We start from the raw sequence: 21,470 nt of genomic DNA, 5'->3' as shown, positions 1-21,470 counted from the left end.
ATCAGAGACAATCAAAAAATGCATTAATTAAGCAATTATAACATTTCAACCAATTATGTTATCGGTCTAAGCAATCAATATCTAATCTTCAACATCACCCTCCTTTTCTCTCTACCCATATCTTCCATTTAATCAGTTTAAGCTCCCTTTTCCTGATAATTAGACCAGGGATAAAAAAAATCTCTCCTTCTCAAATAAATTCAAAGGGCTTTATTGGCATGGGAACATATGTTTACATTTCTAAACTAAATGGAATAGACAATAAACAAAAGTGAAATAAACAAGGGAAACATTAGTAAACATTAATTACACTCACAAAAGTTTTTAAATAATATAGACATTTTAAATGTTATATTATTGGCTATGTACAGTGTTGTCACAATGTGCAAGTAGTTGAAGAATGTCAGGGAACATAAATAAACAGACACTGGTCGCCCTGTTCTCATGACAACAGGTCACAAATGCTGCTGTTGTGACGGCACACTGCGATACATCACCTAACAGATATGGGACTTTATCAAGGATTGATTTGTTTTCAAATTCTTTGTGTGTCTGTGTAATCTGAGAGAAATATGTTTCTAATGTGGTCATATATTTGGAAGGAGGTTAGGAAGTGCAGCTCAGTTTCCACCTCATTTTGTGGGCAGTGTTGCACATAGCGTCCTCTCTCAATAGCAAGGCTATGCTCACTGAGTGTGTACATAGTCAAGGATTTTCTTAATTTGGGGTCAGTCACAGTGGTCAGGTATTTTTTCCACTGGGCCAGATAGCATTCTAGTTTACTCTGTTTTTTTAGTTGATTCTTTCTAATGTGTCAAATAGTTATCTTGTTGTTTTCTCATGATTTGGTTGGGTCTAATTGTGTTTCTGTCCTGGGGCTCCGTGGGGTCTGTTTGTGTTTGTGAACAGAGCCCCAGGACCAGCTGGCTGAGGGGACTCTTCTCTAGGTTCATCTCTCTGTTGAAGAGGGCTTTGTGGTGGAGTGTGTGTGCATCGCTTCCTGGTGGTTGTTGAATTTAATGTCTCTTTTCTGGATGTTGATAATTAGTGGATACAGTCCTAATTCTGATCTGCATTGTTTGGTGTTTTACATTGTACATTTTTACATTTGAGTAATTTAGCAGATGCTCTTATCCAGAGCGACTTACAGTAGTGAATGCATACATTTCATAATTTTTTTTTCTTCCGTACTGGTCCCCCGTGGGAATCGAACCCACAACCCTGGCGTTGCAAACACCATGCTCTACCAACTGAGCCACACGGGACCTGCGAATGATGTTGTACACAAAGTGTACTGTTACAGAATTCTGCATGCAGAGTCTCAATTGGGTGTTTGTCTCATTTTGTGAATTCTTGCTTGGTGAGTGGATCCCAGACATCACAATGAGTTCAATAACTGATTGAAGTGTTTTTTTTCCAGATCCTCATTTGGATATTGAGTTTTATGTTCCTTCTGATGGCATAGAAGGCCCTTCTTCCTTTGTCTCTTACATCGTTCGCAGCCTTGTGGAAGTTACCTGTGGTGTTTTATGTTTAGGCCCGAGGTAGGTGTAATTCTTTGTGTGCTCTAGGGCAACCGTGTCTAGATGGAATTTGTATTTTGTTGTCTTGACTAATGGACCTTGTTTGGAACACCATCATTTTTGTCCTACTGATATTTACTGTCAGGGCCCAAGTCTGACAGAATCTGTGCAGAAGATCTAGGTGCTGCTGTAGGCCCTCCTTGGTTGGGGACAGAAGCACCAGATCATCTGCAAACAGTAGACATTTGAGTCCAGTAGGGTGAAGCCGGGTGCTGCAGACTGTTCTAGTGCCCTCACCAAGTCATTGATATATATGTTGAAGAGGGTGGGGCTCGAGCTGCATCCCTGTCTCACCCCACGGACCTGAGGAAAGAAATCTCTGTGTTTTTTGCCAATTTTAACCGCACACTTGTTGTTTGTGTAAATTGATTTTATAACATCATATGCTTCGACCCCCCCCCCCCCCAGCACCGCTTTCCATCAATTTGTATAGCAGACTCTCATGACAAATTGAGTCAAAAGCTTTTTTTTTTTTTTAAATCAACAAAGCATAAGAAGACTTTGCTTTTCTTTTGTTTTGTTTGTCAATAAAGTTGTGCAGAGTGAATACGTGGTCTGTTTTATTTTGGTAAGAATCCAATTTGACATTTGCCCATAACATTGTTTTCACTGAGGTAATGTTGGAATCTGATGTTAATGATAATGCAGAGGGTTTTCCGAAGGTTGCTGGTGATGCATATTCCACTGTAATTATTGGGGTCAAATTTTTCTCCACTTTTTTTTGAGAGACCTGAAAATAGTTGTGAAGCGATGCTCCCCATCCAACCTGACAGAGCTTGAGAGGTTCTGCAGAGAAGAATAAGAGAAACTCCCCAAATACCGGTGTGCCAAGCTTGTAGCGTCATACCCAAGAAGATTCAAGTCTAATCTCTGCCAAAGGTGCTTCAACAAAGTAATGAGTAAAGGGTCTGAATACTTATGTAAATGTGATACTTCATTTTTTTTATATATATAAATGTGCAAACAATTCTAAAAACCTGTTTTTGCTTTGTCATTATGGGGTATTGTGTGCTGATTGATGAGGGGGAAAAAAACAATTTAATCCATTTTAGAATAAGGCATGGAACATAACACAATGTGGAAAAAGTCAAGGGGTCTGAATACTTTCCGAATGCACTGTATAACAGTCTATTGGTTCCAAGAATTTTGTATAATCATATATAAATTGAAAAACAAACTTTTGAATCCAACGTCGTTTTATGTACAACTTTGTAAACCATGTGCCATGGAATCGGTACATCGGAAATATCTTCCCAACTATTTTGTAATCTATATGGCACAGGTCCTTAACCTTTTCAGGATCGGACCTATTTTTCCAATTTTCGACTAAAATGACATACCCAAATCTAACTCCCTGTAACTCAGGCCCTGAAGCAAGGATATGCATATTCTTGGTACCATTTGAAAGGAAACACTTTGAAGTCTGTGGAAATGGTCATTTTATTTCTTACATTGGATTACAGACAATACACTCGTGGTTTTGTTGCATTAATGATTGTGTCTTAATTAAGTGATCACACCTTTGATTACACATTGGATAGATACACTACATGACCAAAAGTATGTAGACACCTGCTCGTCAAACATCTCATTTCAAAATCATGGGCATTAATATGGAGTTGGTCCCCCTCTTTCCTGCTATAACAGCCTCCACTCTTCTGGGAAGGCTTTCCACTAGATGTTGTAACATTGCTGATATAACAGCCTCCACTCTTCTGGGAAGGCTTTCCACTAGATGTTGTAACATTGCTGAGGGGACTTGCTTCCATTCAGCCACAAGAGTATTAGTGAGGTCGGGCACTGATGTTGGGTGATTAGGCCTGGCTCACAGTCGCAGTTCCAATTCATCCCAAAGTTGTTCGATGGGGTTGAGGTCAGGGTTCTGTGTAGGCCAGTCAAGTTCTTCCACACCGATCTCAACAAACCATTTCTGTATGGACCTTGCTTTGTGCATGGGGGCATTGTCATGCTGAAACAGGAAAGGGCCTTCCCCAAACTGTTGCCACAAAGTTGGAAGCACAGAATCGTCTAGAATGTCATTGTATGCTGTAGCGTTAAGTTTCCCCTTCACTGGAACTAAGGGGCCTGAACCAATGAAAAACAGCCCCAGACCATTATTCCTCCTCCACCAAACTTTACAGTTGGCACTATGCAGTTGGGTAGGTAGCGTTCTCCTGGCATCCGCCAAACCCAGATTTGTCCGTCGGACTGCCAGATGGTGAAGCGTGATTCATCACTCCAGAGAACGTGTTTCCAGTGCTCCAGAGTCCAATGGTGGCGAGCACTTCACCACTCCAGCCAACGCTTGGCATTGCTCATGGTGATCTTAGGCTTGTGTGCGGCTACTCGGCCATGGAAACCCATTTCATGAAGCTCCCAACTAACAGTTCTTGTGCTGACGTTGCTTCCAGAGGAAGTTTGGAACTCGGTAGAGTCTCTTTCTGTGAGCTTGTGTGGCCTACCACTTTGTAGCTAAGCCGTTGTTGCTCCTAGATGTTTCCACATCACAATAACAGCGCTTACAGTTGACCCAGGGCAGCTCTTTTGCCGGGCAGAAATTTGACGAAACCGACTTGTTGTAAAGGTGGCATCCTGTGATGCTGCCACGTATCTTACAAAGTTTGCTACTGGATTAACTGTTGTCATTACACATGTGACAATAAACATATATTTTAAATCAATGGTTGTGTGGTGAGAGATGTTTACAAACCAGATGAATGAACCATGTCGGGTTTTGAATGAAAGACTGGCTGCATTACAATTCTGACCAGTTTGGAGTTTAGTACTAAGAGTTAAAAAAAATTTACCACATACTTTTGAAAATCGTACCAAAGCGATTACATTTTTTTTTTTTTTATCTTTAAGTGCAAAATTTACCATGAACCTCGTTGTAATACGGCGATGTGATTTATGTTGAAACTTTTTGCGTTATAAAGAGAGTTTACTTTATGTATTCCTGAATGAACTCAACTCCAGTTAAATAATCACCTTGTTATAACGGACAATGTTGAATACATTTTTCATATTAAATCACAGCCGGACTACAATGAGGTTAATGGTTAAAATGCACTGTACAGTTAATGTGTACTGTGTGGTTAATGTGTACTGTGTAGTTAATGTGTACTATATAGTTGATGTATACTGTGTAGTTAATGTGTACTGTACAGTTAATGTGTACTGTATAGTTAATGTATATTGTGTAGTTAATGTGTACTGTGTGTAGTTAATGTGTACTGTGTAGTTAATGTGTACTATATAGTTAATGTGTACTATATAGTTAATGTGTACTGTGTAGTTAATGTGTACTGTGTAGATAATGTGTACTATATAGTTAATGTGTACTGTGTATATAATGTGTACTATGTATTAATGTGTACTATGTGGTAATTTTGTGTACTATGTGGTTATTTTGTGTATTATGTGTGGTTAATGTGTACAATGTGGTAATTTTGTGTACTATGTGGTTAATGTGTACTATATGGTTAATGTGTACTGTGTAGTTAATGTGTACTGTGTAGATAATATGTACTATATAGTTAATGTATACTGTGTAGTTAATGTGTACTATATAGTTAATGTATACTATGTAGTTAATATGTACTGTATAGTTAATGTTTACTATATAGTTCATGTGTACAATGTGGTAATTTTGTGTATTATGTGGTTAATGTATACTGTGTGGTTAATGTGTAGTGTACAGTTAATGTGTACTGTATAGTTAATGTATATTGTGTAGTTAATGTGTACTGTGTGTAGTTAATGTGTACTGTGTAGTTAATGTGTACTGTGTAGATAATATGTACTATATAGTTAATGTATACTGTGTAGATAATATGTACTATATAGTTAATGTATACTGTGTGGTTAATGTGTACTGTATAGTTAATGTGTACTGTGTAGTTAATGTGTACTATATAGTTAATGTATACTGTGTAGTTAATGTGTACTATATAGTTAATGTGTACAGTGTAGTTATTGTGTACTGTATAGTTAATGTATACTGTGTAGTTAATGTATACTGTGTAGTTAATGTGTACTGTGTAGTTATTGTGTACTATATAGTTAATGTATACTGTGTAGTTAATGTATACTGTGTAGTTAATGTGTACTGTGTAGTTAATGTGTACTATATAGTTAATGTATACTGTGTAGTTAATGTGTACTATATAGTTAATGTGTACAGTGTAGTTATTGTGTACTGTATAGTTAATGTATACTGTGTAGTTAATGTATACTGTGTAGTTAATGTGTACTGTGTAGTTATTGTGTACTATATAGTTAATGTATACTGTGTAGTTAATGTATACTCTGTAGTTAATGTATTCTGTGTAGTTAATGTATACTGTGTAGTTAATGTGTACTATATAGTTAATGTGTACAGTTTAGTTATTGTGTACTATATAGTTATTGTGTACTATATAGTTAATGTGTACTGTGTAGTTATTGTGTGCCATATGAGCCTGTGCATTCCTCACCAATAGGTGACCCTCTGGGCTGAGCAGGCAGGTATCTTCGAGGCAGGGCCGGGGTAGATGGGGGCTGTAGGCTACGGGTGGTATAGTTTGGGGGTCCCCCTCCTCTCTGGGGGTCTGTACAGGGGGGGCTGGTCACTCTGTAGAGGGGAGGGTCCACACACACACTGGGCCCTGGAGAAAACAGAGGACACAATCACACACAGTTTATCAGAGTTAAGGGGATCTCTCTCTCTCTCTCTCTCTCTCTCTCTCTCTCTCTCTCTCTCTCTCTCTCTCTCTCTCTCTCTCTCTCTCCCTCTCTCCCTCTCTCCCTCTCTCCCTCTCTCCCTCTCCAAACCGTGCTTCTTAACACCCGCCCCGCTTAACCCGAAAGCCAGCCGCACCAATGTGTAGGAGATTAGAACGCGATGAGTCATGTAAAGCCCCACCAGGCAAAAACCTCCCCAGCCAAGTAGTGCACCTGATTCAACGCGGGGTAGATTCTATTTTAAGGAGAGGTGTTGAGAAGCTGTTACCTAACCCTCTTCATTGTTGGTAGCCAGCTGTTAAGCCATTGAAACACACACACACACACACACACACACACACACACACACACACACACACCACACACACAGAGAGCATGTCCTTGACACACAGCCTTATGGGTAATTCTGGGAGAAATCAGTAGCCTTGCCAATCAGATCATGTGGGACTACTGTCCAGTAAACTAAACGAGCTGGCTTTAATCACACACACACACACACACACACACACACACACACACACACACACACACACACACACACACACACACACACACACACACACACACACACACACACACACACACACACACACACACACACACACACACACACACACACACACACACACACACACACACAGAGCTGTAGGAAGTGGTTTCATCAGAATATCACTGTATTCGTCTTCATTACTTTCCAACTGTCAGCATAGTTGAAGTTGCACCAATATTGAATTGAAGGTCTCTGGGGGAGAAGAAGGAATTCACTTTGCTGTTTCCCTTCTCTCTCTCTCTGTGTGTGTGTGTGTGTGTGTGTGTGTGTGTGTGTGTGCGTTGAGCGTCCTTCCAGTGTTAATTAGGAAATCATTTAGTTCTGTTTGTTTGTCATGCAAGAAGACAACCATATATTGGACTATGTTGTAGTAGACATTGTCATGTAAGTAGACAACGACCACATCTCAGACTAAACAGTCACATGTTGTCACAGCAGTTCGAAGGATCAGACCAAAATACAGAGTGTTCGTGGTTTCCACATACTTATATTTATTGTGAAACGTTGCAAAACACCAAATACTTGAAAATACAAAACGCAACAAACCGTGACGCAGAGAGGACAACACACTATTCAAAAGATAATCACCCACAAAACAGGAAGAGAAAAACCCCTACTTAAATATGATCTCTAATCAGAGGCAACGAGGATCAGCTGCCTCCAATTAGAGATCAACCCCCAAACAATCCCAACATAGAAATAGACAAACTAGAACTTAAACATAGAAATAGAAAACATAGAACAAACACCCCCAGTCACGTCCTGACCTACTCTGCCATAGAAAATAACAACTTACTATGGTCAGGACGTGACACATGTAGTAAACCTGGTGGGATTGTAACCAACAGGCAGAACTTAACCCGCTCCTGCAGGTTACCGCAGAATGTCTTCAAATGCTACTAACAGAAGATAACATGCACCAGCGGGCCGAACTAAGCTTGACTGCAACGAGTCAAGTGATGATGATACCCCGACATCTCCTTGTTACCGTGTCTGAACAAACACCATTGTAAATACTACCTACAGTGGCAAGAAAAAGTATGTGAACCCTTTGGAATTACCTGGATTTCTGCATAAATTGGTCATCACATTTGATCTGATCAAAAATAGACAAACATAGTGTGCTTAATCGAATAACACACAAATTATTGTATTTTTCTTGTCTATATTGAATACATCATTTAAACATTCACAGTGTAGGGTTGGGAAAAGTATATGAACCCCCTAGGCTAATGACTTCTCCAAAAGCTAATTGGAGTCAGGAGTCAGCTAACCTGTAGTCCAATCAATAAGATAAAATTGGAGATGTTGGTTAGAGCTTCCTTGCCGTATAAAACACACTCACAAAATATGAGTTTGCTATTCACAAGAAGCATTGGTTGATGTGAACAATGCCTCAAACAAAACAGATCTCAGAAGACCTAAGATTAAGAATTGTTGAATTGCATAAAGCTGGAAAGGGTTACAAAAGTATCTCTAAAAGCCTTGATGTTCATCAGTCCACAGTAAGACAAATTGTCCATAAATGGAGAAAGTTTAGCACTGTTGCTACTCTCCTTAGGACTGGCTGTCCTGCAAAGATGACTGCAAGACCACAGCACAGACTGCTCAATGAGGTTAAGAAGAATCCTAGAGTGTCAGCGAAAGACTTACAGAAATCTCTGGAACATGCTAACATCTCTGTTGACAAGTCTACGATACGTAAAACACTAAACAAGAATGGTGTTCATGGGAGGACACCATGGAAGAAGCCACTGCTGTCCAATAAAAACATTGAAGTTTGCAAAAGTGCACCAGGATGTTCCACAGCGCTACTGGCAAAATATTCTGTGGACAGATGAAACTAAAGTTGAGTTGTTTGAAAGGAACACACAACACTGTGTGTGGAGAAAAAAAGGTACAGCACACCAACATCAAAACCTCATCCCAACTGTAAAGTATGGTGAAGGGAGCATCATGGTTTGAGGCTGCTTTGCTGCCTAAGGGCCTGGACAGCTTGGTATCATTGACGGAAAAATGAATCCCAAGTTTATCACGACATTTTGCAGGAGAATGTTAGGCTATCTGTCCGCCAATTGAAGCTCAAGAGAAGTTGGTTGATGCAACAGGACAACGACCCAACACACAGAAGTAAATCAACGACAGAATGGCTTCAACAGAAGAAAATACGCCTTCTGGAGTGGCCTAGTCAGGTTCCTGATTTCAACACGATTGAGATGCTGTGGCATGACCTCAAGAGAGCAGTTCACACCAGACATGCCAAGAGCATTGCTGAACTGAAACAGTTTTGTAAAGAGGTATGGTCCAAAATTCCTCCTGACCGTTTTGTAGGTCTTTTGGTTGAGGTTATTGCTGCCAAAGGAGGGTCAACCAGTTATTAAATCAGGCTTCAGGGTTCACATACCTTTTCCACCCTGCACTGTGAATGTTTACAGGGTGTGTTCATTTATTTTCCCTTTTGTACTCTAACTATTTGCACATCATTACAACAGAAAATATAGTGATTATTATTGAGTCCTTTATAGGTAATGTAGACGCGACACTTCTAAAGTCAATCCATTGGATCCCAAACTAGGGGTCGCCAAATATGAAAATGGGGTCGCGAGAGAATTTCCAAAATTCTGGTAAAAAAAATATAAATAACAATAATAAAATAAAAACATACTGACTCAAATTACATTTAATTAAAAAAAAATGTTTAGTCCTAGTTGGGCAAATAAAATTGCTGTACATTCGTACCCGAAGGGTAACTTGACTAGTGTAGTGGAACATCTGAAAGAGCTCAGCAGTGGTCTCACAAACAAACCTCAAACCAAAGCGAATGCTTTGTGTGTGGTGATGAAGCATTTACCGATGTTGAATTCATATGTTCCTTTCCCCCTCTGAGAATGAATTGCACTATGTGAAGGGTTGAAACTGAATGACAATGGAGGTCATTTAATTGTAAGAACGTTTTTCCTTTTCCCTCTTTTCCCATCAGGCTTGTTTGATGAAAATGCTTGTAAGTAATTTTCTATTAGGTTGAGACTCAGTCTCAAAGGGGAGGAAACGTGGTGGAAAATGTATTAATAGACATGCTATGACTGTTTTTCTGCTGATACAAACTGGTCTTGTGTGACTTAGTCATAAGTTTGGGCGTACTGACAAGAGCAGTTTGGGTGCGACCGCAGTTAGTGGCATTCTACAAGAACTTGGCTGTGTGGAAACTTGCAAGAAGGAACAGACAACGGTGGCAATGTGAGCTGTCTTAACCTCTTACATCTAGACGTTCCGCTAGCGGAACACCTGCTCCAATATCCAATGATAGGCGTGGCGCGAATTACAAATTCCTCAAATACAAAAACTTCAATTTTTCAAACATATCACTATTTCACAGCATTTTAAAGACAAGACTCTCCTTTATCTAACCACACTGTCCGATTTCAAAAAGGCTTTACAGCGAGAAAGCCAGAAATAATCAGACACCCATTTTTCAAGCTAGCATATAATGTCACAAAAACCCAGAAGACAGCTAAATGCAGCACTAACCTTTGATGATCTTCATCAGATGACACACCTAGGACATTATGTTATACAATACATGCATGTTTTGTTCAATCAAGTTCATATTTATATCAAAAAACAGCTTTTTACATTAGCATGTGACGTTCAGAACTAGCATACCCCCCGCAAACTTCCGGAGGAATTTGCTAACAATTTACTAAATTACTCACGATAAACGTTCACAAAAAGCATAACAATTATTTTAAGAATTATAGATACAGAACTCCTCTATGCACTCGATATGTCCGATTTTAAAATAGCTTTTTGGTGAAAGCACATTTTGCAATATTCTAAGTACATAGCCCGGCATCACGGGCTAGCTATTTAGACACCCGGCAAGTTTAGCACTCACCAATATCAGATTTACTATTATAAAAGTTTGATTACCTTTTGTTGTCTTCGTCAGAATGTACTCCCAGGACTGCTACTTCAATAACAAATGTTGGTTTGGTCCAAAATAATCCATCGTTATATCCAAATTGCGGCGTTTTGTTCGTGCGTTCCAGACACTATCTGAAAGGGTAAATAAGGGTCGTGCGCATGGCGCAATTCGTGACAAAAAAAATCTAAATATTCCATTACCGTACTTTGAAGCATGTCAACCGCTGTTTAAAATACATTTTTATGCCATTTTTCTCGTAAAAAAGCGATAATATTCCGACCGGGAATGTCCATTTAGCTAAACAGAGGAAAGTAAACAAAGCTTTCGGTCGACGCGGGCACGAGCCTGAGTCTCACAGTACTGTAACCAGCCACTACCCAAACGCGCTACTTTTTTTCAGCCAGACCCTGCAAAGCCACGATTCAGCTTTTTACCGCCTTCTGAGACCCTATGGCAGCCGTAGGAAGTGTCACGGGACAGCTAAGATCCCCACTCTTCAATAAACAGAGACAAGAAGAACGACACCTTGTCAGACAGGCCACTTCCTGCATGAAATCTTCTCAGTTTTTTGCCTGCCATATGAGTTCTGTTATACTCACAGACACCATTCAAACAGTTTTAGAAAATTTGGAGTGTTTTCTATCCAAAGCCAATAATTATATGCATATTCTAGTTACTGGGCAGGAGTAGTAACCAGATTAAATCGGGTACGTTTTTTATCCAGCCGTGAAAATACTGCCCCCTAGCCATAACAGGTTAATCTGCACAGTGAAGCTAATCACCTTTTACACACCATGTTCTGCCCCCTGTTTCCACACATCTGCTAAACTGCCACATAGACAAAAGAGGTCGTACTTTCTATAAAAGCTGAGAGCCAACTCTGTTTGTTGGGATTTTATCTCTGCACTATTGAGTGATTGTTAACAGCTACATTTTTGCAAATCTTAAAGTTGTTGTTTGAAGAATCTACAGTATCTCTTCCTTACGGAATGGAATTTCCACAACAATTGGTAAATATACTTCAAATGAGCAGGCCACACTCACCAAAAAGCCATCCAGATCTCTCCTGTAGGCGCACAGACCAACATTACTGTTCTGCAGAATGAACGAGTCGTGCATTCCACCTGATCACCACATTCAGCAGCTTGTATGGAAAGTGTATGTTACGGTTAGTTTTGCTGATGATTGCATTCAACATATTGGTTCATCGAGGGATGTGAGATGCCTGTCACACCCTGATCAGTTTCACCTGTCCTTGTGATTGTCTCCACCCCCTCCAGGTGTCGCTTGTTATCACTTGGTGTATATATCCCTGTGTTTCCTGTCTCTCTGTGCCAGTTCGTCTTGTATGTTTCCAAGTCAACCAGCGTGTTTTTCAAGTGCTCCTGCCTTTTCTATTCTCTTTTACTAGTCCTCCCGGTTTTGACCTTTTGCCTGTTTACTGGACTCTGTACCTGCCTGCCTGACCTTTCTGCCTACCCTGACCTCGAGCCTACCTGCCACACTGTACCTCCTGGACTCTGATCTGGTTTTGACCTTTTGCCTGTTTTCTGGACTCTGTACCTGCCTGCCTGACCTTTCTGCCTACCCTGACCTCGAACCTACCTGCCACACTGTACCTCCTGGACTCTGAACTGGTTTTGACCTTTTGCCTGTTTACTACCATTCTCTTGCCTACTCCTTTTTGGATTATAATAATTATCAAAGACTCAAACCATCTGCCTCCCATGCCTGCATCTGGGTCTTGCCTTGTGCCCTAATAAATCCTATATAATACATAGTATATATATATATATATATATATATATATATATATATATATATATATATATATATATATATATATATATATATATATATATATATATATATATATATATATATATAATGTCCATTGGCAAGCCGTTGCAAAAAAACTGTGGGTTGATAGCACTTTGATGTTCTCCTGAAAGGAATGTGTTTGCCTTTCTAAAGTAGGTCTCTCTCCTTCACTCTAATTTAACAACTTACTGTACTTTATATGGATTATTATCGTAACAAATGCACTGATGTGGTCACATTATTTATTATATATATATATATATATATATATATATATATATATATATATCCTGTCAAGATATGTTGCATGAATTCACAATGGAAATGCAATTAAATCGAAAAAATAATGTAATTATTAGGCCTACTCTCACAATTTCACACATTTTCAACATATATTTTCCACCGATCTACGCTTGACAAACAGTTCCCTCATTCCACCACTTGGCACTGTGCATACACATGGTCATGGCTGCGAGTACATTTACGCACACTCTCAAGCAAACGATCATACAGATCAATCTCACACTTCATGTGGAAATGATCCCACGCATGCTTGATAAATTATGTTACACACTATTATTGCACACAGAGTGAATAGATGCAACATATTATGTGACTTGTTCAGCACATTTTTACTCCTTATTTAGGTTTGCCATCACAAAGGGGTTGAATACTTATTGAATCAAGACATTTCAGCTTTTTAAAAATGTTTTATTAAATAAATAAAAAATGTTGAGAAACGTAATTCCACTTTGACATTATAGCGTGTTATGTGCCAGTGACAAAACAAAACATCTCAATTGAATCCATTTTAAAGGTCGTAATGGTCTAATGCTTCTTGATGTAGCTAGATTGTAAGAGTCCGTCCACGTCATTCTTTAACGTCTCAGCCAGTTTAGTGTCTTTCCTCAGGCTCTATGCTACGTAGGCGGGGGAGTACTGTTTCTTCTGTAGCATGAGGACGCTATTCTAAATCCACTTTAATCAGTGTAGATGAAAAGGAGGGAGGGGACACAAGTTAAACAAGGACTGTTCAGGCTTGAGACAATTGAGATACAGATTGTGTAATGTGTGTCATTCAGAGGGTGAATTGGGCAAGTCAAAAATATTTTCAGTACCATTGAACGGGGGGGGGGGGGGGGGGGGGGGGTATGGTAGTAGGTGCCAGGCGCACCGGTTTGAGTGTGTCAAGAACTGCAACGCTGCAGTTGTTTTTTTTTCACGCTCAATAGTTTCCCGTGTGTATCAGGAATGGTCCACCACCCAAAGGACATCCAGCCAACTTCACACAACTGTGCGAAGCATTGGAGTCAACATGGGCCAGCAACTCTAACGTTGGCAATAGGTCTAATGTTGCCTTCCAGCCAACTCTAACGCTGATGACAACTCTAATGTTGCCTTCAAGCCAACTCTAACGCTGATGACAGCTCTAATGTTGCCTTCCAGCCAACTCTCACGTTGATGACAGCTCTAATGTTGCCTTCCAGCCAACTCTAACGCTGATGACAGCTCTAATGTTGCCTTCCAGCCAACTCTAATGCTGATGACAGCTCTAATGTTGCCTTCCAGCCAACTCTAATGCTGATGACAGCTCTAATGTTGCCTTCCAGCCAACTCTCACGCTGATGACAGCTCTAATGTTGCCTTCCAGCCAACTCTAACGCTGATGACAGCTCTAATGTTGCCTTCCAGCCATCTCTAACGTTGATGACAGCTCTAATGTTGCCTTCCAGCCAACTCTAACGCTGGTGACAGCTCTAATGTTGCCTTCCAGCCAACTCTAACGCTGGTGACAGCTCTAATGTTGCCTTCCAGCCAACTCTAACGCTGGTGACAGCTCTGTTGCCTTCCAGCCATCTCTAACGCTGATGACAGCTCTAATGTTGCCTTCCAGCCAACTCTAACGCTGGTGACAGCTCTAATGTTGCCTTCCAGCCAACTCTAACGCTGGTGACAGCTCTAATGTTGCCTTCCAGCCAACTCTAACGCTGGTGACAGCTCTAATGTTGCCTTCCAGCCAACTCTCACGTTGATGACAGCTCTAATGTTGCCTTCCAGCCAACTCTAACGCTGGTGACAGCTCTAATGTTGCCTTCCAGCCAAATCTAACGCTGGTGACAGCTCTGTTGCCTTCCAGCCATCTCTAACGCTGATGACAGCTCTAATGTTGCCTTCCAGCCAACTCTAACGCTGATGACAGCTCTAATGTTGCCTTCCAGCCAACTCTCACGTTGATGACAGCTCTAATGTTGCCTTCCAGCCAACTCTAACGCTGGTGACAGCTCTAATGTGGCCTTCTTCCAGCCAACTCTCACGCTGGTGACAACTCTGTTGCCTTCCAGCCAACTCTAATGCTGATGACAGCTCTAATGTTGCCTTCCAGCCATCTCTAACGTTGATGACAGCTCTAATGTTGCCTTCCAGCCAACTCTAACGCTGGTGACAGCTCTAATGTTGCCTTCCAGCCAACTCTAACGCTGGTGACAGCTCTAATGTTGCCTTCCAGCCAACTCTAACGCTGGTGACAGCTCTGTTGCCTTCCAGCCATCTCTAACGCTGATGACAGCTCTAATGTTGCCTTCCAGCCAACTCTAACGCTGGTGACAGCTCTAATGTTGCCTTCCAGCCAACTCTAACGCTGGTGACAGCTCTAATGTTGCCTTCCAGCCAACTCTAACGCTGGTGACAGCTCTAATGTTGCCTTCCAGCCAACTCTCACGTTGATGACAGCTCTAATGTTGCCTTCCAGCCAACTCTAACGCTGGTGACAGCTCTAATGTTGCCTTCCAGCCAAATCTAACGCTGGTGACAGCTCTGTTGCCTTCCAGCCATCTCTAACGCTGATGACAGCTCTAATGTTGCCTTCCAGCCAACTCTAACGCTGATGACAGCTCTAATGTTGCCTTCCAGCCAACTCTCACGTTGATGACAGCTCTAATGTTGCCTTCCAGCCAACTCTAACGCTGGTGACAGCTCTAATGTGGCCTTCTTCCAGCCAACTCTCACGCTGGTGACAACTCTGTTGCCTTCCAGCCAACTCTAATGCTGATGACAGCTCTAATGTTGCCTTCCAGCCAACTCTCACGTTGATGACAGCTCTAATGTTGCCTTCTTCCAGCCAACTCTAATGCTGATGACAGCTCTAATGTTGCCTTCCAGCCAACTCTCACGCTGATGACAGCTCTAATGTTGCCTTCCAGCCAACTCTAACGCTGATGACAGCTCTAATGTTGCCTTCCAGCCAACTCTCATGCTGATGACAGCTCTAATGTTGCCTTCCAGCCAACTCTAACGCTGATGACAGCTCTAATGTTGCCTTCTTCCAGCCAACTCTAATGCTGGTGACAGCTCTAATACAAGTCCAGAATCATGGAAATCAAGCTTTTCAGACCAGGTTAGTCGTTTTCATACCAGGCTAGTAGAAAATATGAAATGTAGTTTTTTCGTATATATCGCACGGCACCGATTTTGGACCCAGGCTAGTGAAAATTCTGCTCTAACGCTGGTAACAGCTCTAATGCAGGTCCATGTGGATGGATGAGGTCTATCCCTGTAATGAATAGGCAAGGACGAGCCGATCCAGCCAGTAGCAGGTCAGATGCTGTTTGGAGTCCCTGGCATGTTCCCCGTCTTCTGTATGAGGTACTACAGAGGTACTGTTGCCTTATGTAATTACCTGATATAATTATCTTATATAGAAGGGTAGAAATTATTTGTGTTTGTCTCTCTCTGCTCTCCCGCATTCTCCCTCTTCCCCCTCCATCTCTCTTTCTCTCTCTCTCTCTCGTCTCCCCTCTCTCTCTCTTCTCATCTCTCTCTCTTCTCATCTCTCTCTCTCTTCTCATCTCTCCCTCTCTTCTCCCCTCTCTCTCTCTTCTCATCTCTCCCTCTCTTCTCCCCTCTCTCTCTCTCTCTCTGCTGTCTAACCATCTGTTCCTGTAGAGATAGCATGAGTCACAGGCCAGATCTGAGCAACGGCATCTGGGTACCATGACCACCTGCCTGCCTGTTACTCTACGACTCAGATTTTCACCCCCCCCCCCCCACCCCCCCACTTTTCTCTCTCTGCCTTTCCTGCATGCCTGTACCTCCTACTGTACCTCTCCGTATAACTCTCTACATACCTCCCTATATACCTCTCTATATACCTCTCTATATACAGTTGAAGTCGGAAGATTACATACACCTTAGCCAAATAGATTTAAACTCAGTTTTACACAATTCCTGACATTTAATCCTAGTAAAAAGGACGTGTCTTAGGTCAGTTAGGATCACCACTTTTATTTTAAGAATGTGAAATGTCAGAATAATAGTAGAGAGAAAGATTTATTTCAGCTTTTATTTCTTTTTACTTTGGAAGTATGCTTGGGGTCATTGTCCATTTGGAAGACCCATTTGCGACCAAGCTTTAACTCCCTGACTGATGTCTTGAGATTCAATATATCCACATAATTTTCCTCCCTCATGATGCCATCTATTTTGTGAAGTGCACCAGTCCCTCCTGCAGCAAAACACCCCCACAACATGATACTGCCACCCCCGTGCCTCATGGTTGGGATGGTGTTCTTCGGCTATCAAGCTTCCCTCTTTTTCCTCCAAACATAACGATGGTCATTATGGCCAAACAGTTCTATTTTTGTTTCATCAGACCAGAGGACATTTCTCCAAAAAGTACGATCTTTGTCCACATGTGCATTTGCAAACCGTAGTCTGGCTTTTTTATGGCAGTTTTGGAGCAGTGGCTTCTTCCTTGCTGAGTGGCCTTTCAGGTTATGTCAATATAGGACTCGTTTCACTGTGGATATAGATACTTTTGTACCTGTTTCCTCCAGCATCTTCACAAGGTCCTTTGCTGTTGTTCTGTGATTGATTTGCACTTTTCGCACCAAAGTACGTTCATCTCTAGGAGACAGAATGCGTCTCCTTCCTGAGCGGTATGACGGCTGCGTGGTCCCATGGTGTTTATACTTGCGTACTATTGTTTGTACAGATGAACGTGGTACCTTCAGGCATTTGGAAATTGCTCCCAAGGATGAACCAGACTTGTGGAGGTTTACCATTTCTTTTCTAAGGTCTTGGCTGATTTCTTTTGATTTTCCCATGATGTCAAGCAAAGAAGCACTGAGTTTGAAGGTAGGCCTTGAAATACATCCACAGGTACACCTCCAATTGACTCAAATTATGTCAATTAGCCTATCAGAAGCTTCTAAAGCCATGACATCCATTTTCTGGAATTCTCCAAGCTGTTTAAAGGCACAGTCAACTTAGTGTATGTAAACATCCGACTTCAACTGTACCAATTAGGATCTGGCTAAAAATACCTGAATCAGTTATAGAACCCATTTCCCTTTATGGTTGTGAGGTCTGGGGTCCTGCTCACCAACCAAGAATTCACAAAATGGGACAAACACCAAATTGAGACTCTGCGTGCAGAATTCTACAAAAAATATCCTCCGTGTACAACGTAAAACACCAACTATTTCCGATTCCCAAACCAGCAACACAATTAGACCCAACCAAACCACGAGAAAACAAAAAGATTATTACTTGACATATTGGAAAGAATTTACAAAAACAGAGCAAACTAGAATGCTTTTTGGCCCTAAACAGAGAGGACACAGTGGCAGAATACTTGACCACTGTGACTGACCCAAACTTAAGGACATCTTTGACTATGTACAGACTCAGTGAGCATGGCCTTGCTATTGAGAAGGGCCGCTGTAGGCAGACCTGGCTCTCAAGAGAAGACAGGCTATGTGCACACTGCCCATGAAATGAGGTGGAAACTGAGCTGCACTTCCTAACCTCCTGCCCAATGTATGACCATGTTAGAGACACATATTTCCCTCAGATTACACAGACACACAAAGTATTTGAATTCGATAAACTATTTCACTTATTTTGGCAATGTAAAGATATGTTGCCCATGCCAATAAAACCCCTTAAATTTAATTGAGGTGAGAGAGAAAGAGAGAGAGAGAGAGAGAGAGAGAGAGAGAGAGAGAGAGAGAGGATTGGGAATGAGGGGGCGACAGAGAGAAAGAGAGAGAGAAGAGGATTGGGAATTAGGGGGTGACAAAGAGAGAGGATTGGGAATTAGGGGGCGACAAAGAGAGAGAGAGAGAGAGAGAGAGAGAGAGAGAGAGAGAGAGAGAGAGAGAGGAATGAGAATGAGGGGGCGAGAGCAAAAGAGAAATACATGGTGACGGAGATGAAAAGAAAAAAGTTTTTGTATACAACACACACACACACACACACACACACACACACACACACACACACACACACACACACACACACACACACACACACACACACACACACACACACACACACACACACACACACACACACACACACACACACACACAAGAACAGGTACCAGTCCTGTATAATGAATAAGTCTGGCTCTATGGTTCAATGCTTTAATTGTTTTCTATGTTATTGACCCTGTGTGTGTGTGTGTGTGTGTGTGTGTGTGTGTGTGTGTGTGTGTGTGTGTGTGTGTGTGTGTGTGTGTGTGTGTGTGTGTGTGTGTGTGTGTGTGTGTGTGTGTGTGTGTGTAATTAATGTATTAGCCAAGCCTGATCAGCTCTATAATTAGGTAACAGGTTTGGACAGGTGTGTGTGAATGATGAGTAGAATGGAAAACAAAGCGGTCAGTTGAGAATCAGACCTGTCTAATCAATAACCATGCTCTACTGATCTCATGGACTAGATTGATCCATCTAATCAATAACCATGCTCTTCTGATCTCATGGACTAGATTGATCTATCTAATCAATAACCATGCTCTTCTGATCTCATGGACTAGATTGATCTATCTAATCAATAACCATGCTCTTCTGATCTCATGGACTAGATTGATGGGCTCCCTGAGTGGCGCAGCGCTCTAAGGCACTGCATCTCCGTGCTAGAGGCGTGTGTGTGTGTGTGTGTGTGTGTGTGTGTGTGTGTGTTGTATACAAAAACTTTTTTCTTTTCATCTCCGTCACCATGTATTTCTCTTTTGCTCTCGCCCCCTCATTCTCATTCTCACTCTTCTCTCTCTCTCTCTCTCTCTCTCTCTCTCTCTAATCGCCCAACATTCCCAATCCTTTCTCTCTCTCTCTTTCTCTGTCGCCCCCTAATTCCCAATCCTCTTCTCTCTTTCTCGTTCTCTCTGTCGCCCCCTCATTCCCAATTCTCTCTCTCTCTCTCTCTCTCTCTCTCTGATCGCCCAACATTCCCACTCCTATCTCTCTCTTTCTTTCTCTGTCGCCCCCTAATTCCCAATTCTCTCTCTCTCTCTCTCTCTCTCTCGCTCTCTCTCTCTCTCTCTCTCTCTCCCACTCCCCTCTCTCTCTCTCTCTCTCGCTCTCTCTCTCTCTCTCTCTCTCTCTCTGTCGCCCCCTAATTCCCAATTCTCTCTCTCCCACTCCCCTCTCTCTCTCTCTCTCTCTCTCTCTCTCTCTCTCTCCCACTCCCCTCTCTCTCTCTCTCTCTCTCTCTCTGTCGCCCCCTCATTCCCAATCCTCTCTCTCTCTCTCTCTCTCTCTCTCTTTCTCTCTCAAGTCAATTCAATTTAAGGGGTTTTATTGGCATGGGCAACATATCTTTACATTGCCAAAATAAGTTAAATAGTTTATCAAATTCAAATTCTTTGTGTGTCTGTGTAATCTGAGGGAAATATGTGTCTCTAATATGGTCATACATTTGGCAGGAGGTTAGGAAGTGCAGCTCAGTTTCCACCTCATTTCGTGGGCAGTGTTGCACATAGCCTGTCTTCTCTTGAGAGCCAGTTCTGCCCCTTCTCAATAGCAAGGCCATGCTTACTGAGTCTGTACATAGTCAAAGATGTCCTTAAGTTTGGGTCAGTCACAGTGGTCAGGTATTCTGCCACAGTGTGCTCTCTGTTTAGGGGCAAATAACATTCCAGTTTGCTCTGTTTTTGTAAATTCTTTCCAATATGTCAAGTAATAATCTTTTTGTTTTCTCGTGGTTTGGTTGGGTCTAATTGTGTTGCTGGTTTGGGAATCGGAAATAGTTGGTGTTCTACGTTGTACACGGAGGATATTTTTTGTAGAATTCTGCACGCAGAGTCTCAATTTGGTGTTTGTCCCATTTTCTGAATTCTTGGTTGGTGAGCAGGACCCCTGACCTCACAACCACAAAAGGAAATGGGTTCTATAACTGATTCAGGTATTTTTAGCCAGATCCTAATTGGTACAGTTGAAGTCGGATGTTTACATACACTAAGTTGACTGTGCCTTTAAACAGCTTGGAAAATTCCAGAAAATGGATGTCATGGCTTTAGCAGCTTCTGATAGGCTAATTGACATAATTTGAGTTAATTGGAGGTGTACCTGTGGATGTATTTCAAGGCCTACCTTCAAACTCAGTGCTTCTTTGCTTGACATCATGGGAAAATCAAAAGAAATCAGCCAAGACCTGAGAAAGAAAATTGTAGACCTCCACAAGTCTGGTTCATCCTTGGGAGCAATTTCCAAACGCCTGAAGGTACCATGTTCATCTGTACAAACAATAGTACGCAAGTATAAACACCATGGGACCACGCAGCCGTCATACCGCTCAGGAAGGAGACGCGTTCTGTCTCCTAGAGATGATCGTACTTTGGTGCGAAAAGTGCAAATCAATCCCAGAACAACAGCAAAGGACCTCGTGAATGTAACAGTGTAGGTTCCGTCCCTCTCTTCGCCCCAACCTGGGCTCGAACCAGGGACCCTCTGCCTACACATCAACAACTGACACCCACCGAAGCATCGTTACCCATCGCGCCACAAAAGCCGCGGCTCTTGCAACGCAAGGGGAAACCCTACTTCAAGTCTCAGAGCGAGTGACGTCACTGATTGAAATACTATTAGCGCGC

General features: G+C 41.8%; 1 protein-coding gene and 1 non-coding gene across 2 annotated transcripts in view; both read right to left on the bottom strand.

The window, feature by feature from the left end:
* mtus2a (microtubule associated tumor suppressor candidate 2a) overlaps positions 1-21,470 on the bottom strand; it is a 143,654-nt gene that overhangs the window by 37,794 nt on the left and 84,390 nt on the right. Inside the window, exon 5 of the mRNA XM_082957592.1 lies at positions 6,059-6,229. Within this exon, the coding sequence (XP_082813718.1) occupies positions 6,059-6,229 (171 nt within the window). The remainder of the gene's footprint in view (positions 1-6,058; positions 6,230-21,470) is intronic.
* On the bottom strand, positions 1,192-1,267 carry trnaa-ugc (transfer RNA alanine (anticodon UGC)). Its single transcript has one exon. It is a non-coding gene; the product is annotated as a tRNA-Ala (tRNA).

Source organism: Salmo salar, chromosome 11 (assembly GCF_965601325.2).
Source record: "Salmo salar chromosome 11, fSalSal1, whole genome shotgun sequence".
NCBI lineage: Eukaryota > Metazoa > Chordata > Actinopteri > Salmoniformes > Salmonidae > Salmo > Salmo salar.
Note: the sequence above shows the minus strand (reverse complement) of the source record. Positions and strands in the feature narration are given on the sequence as shown.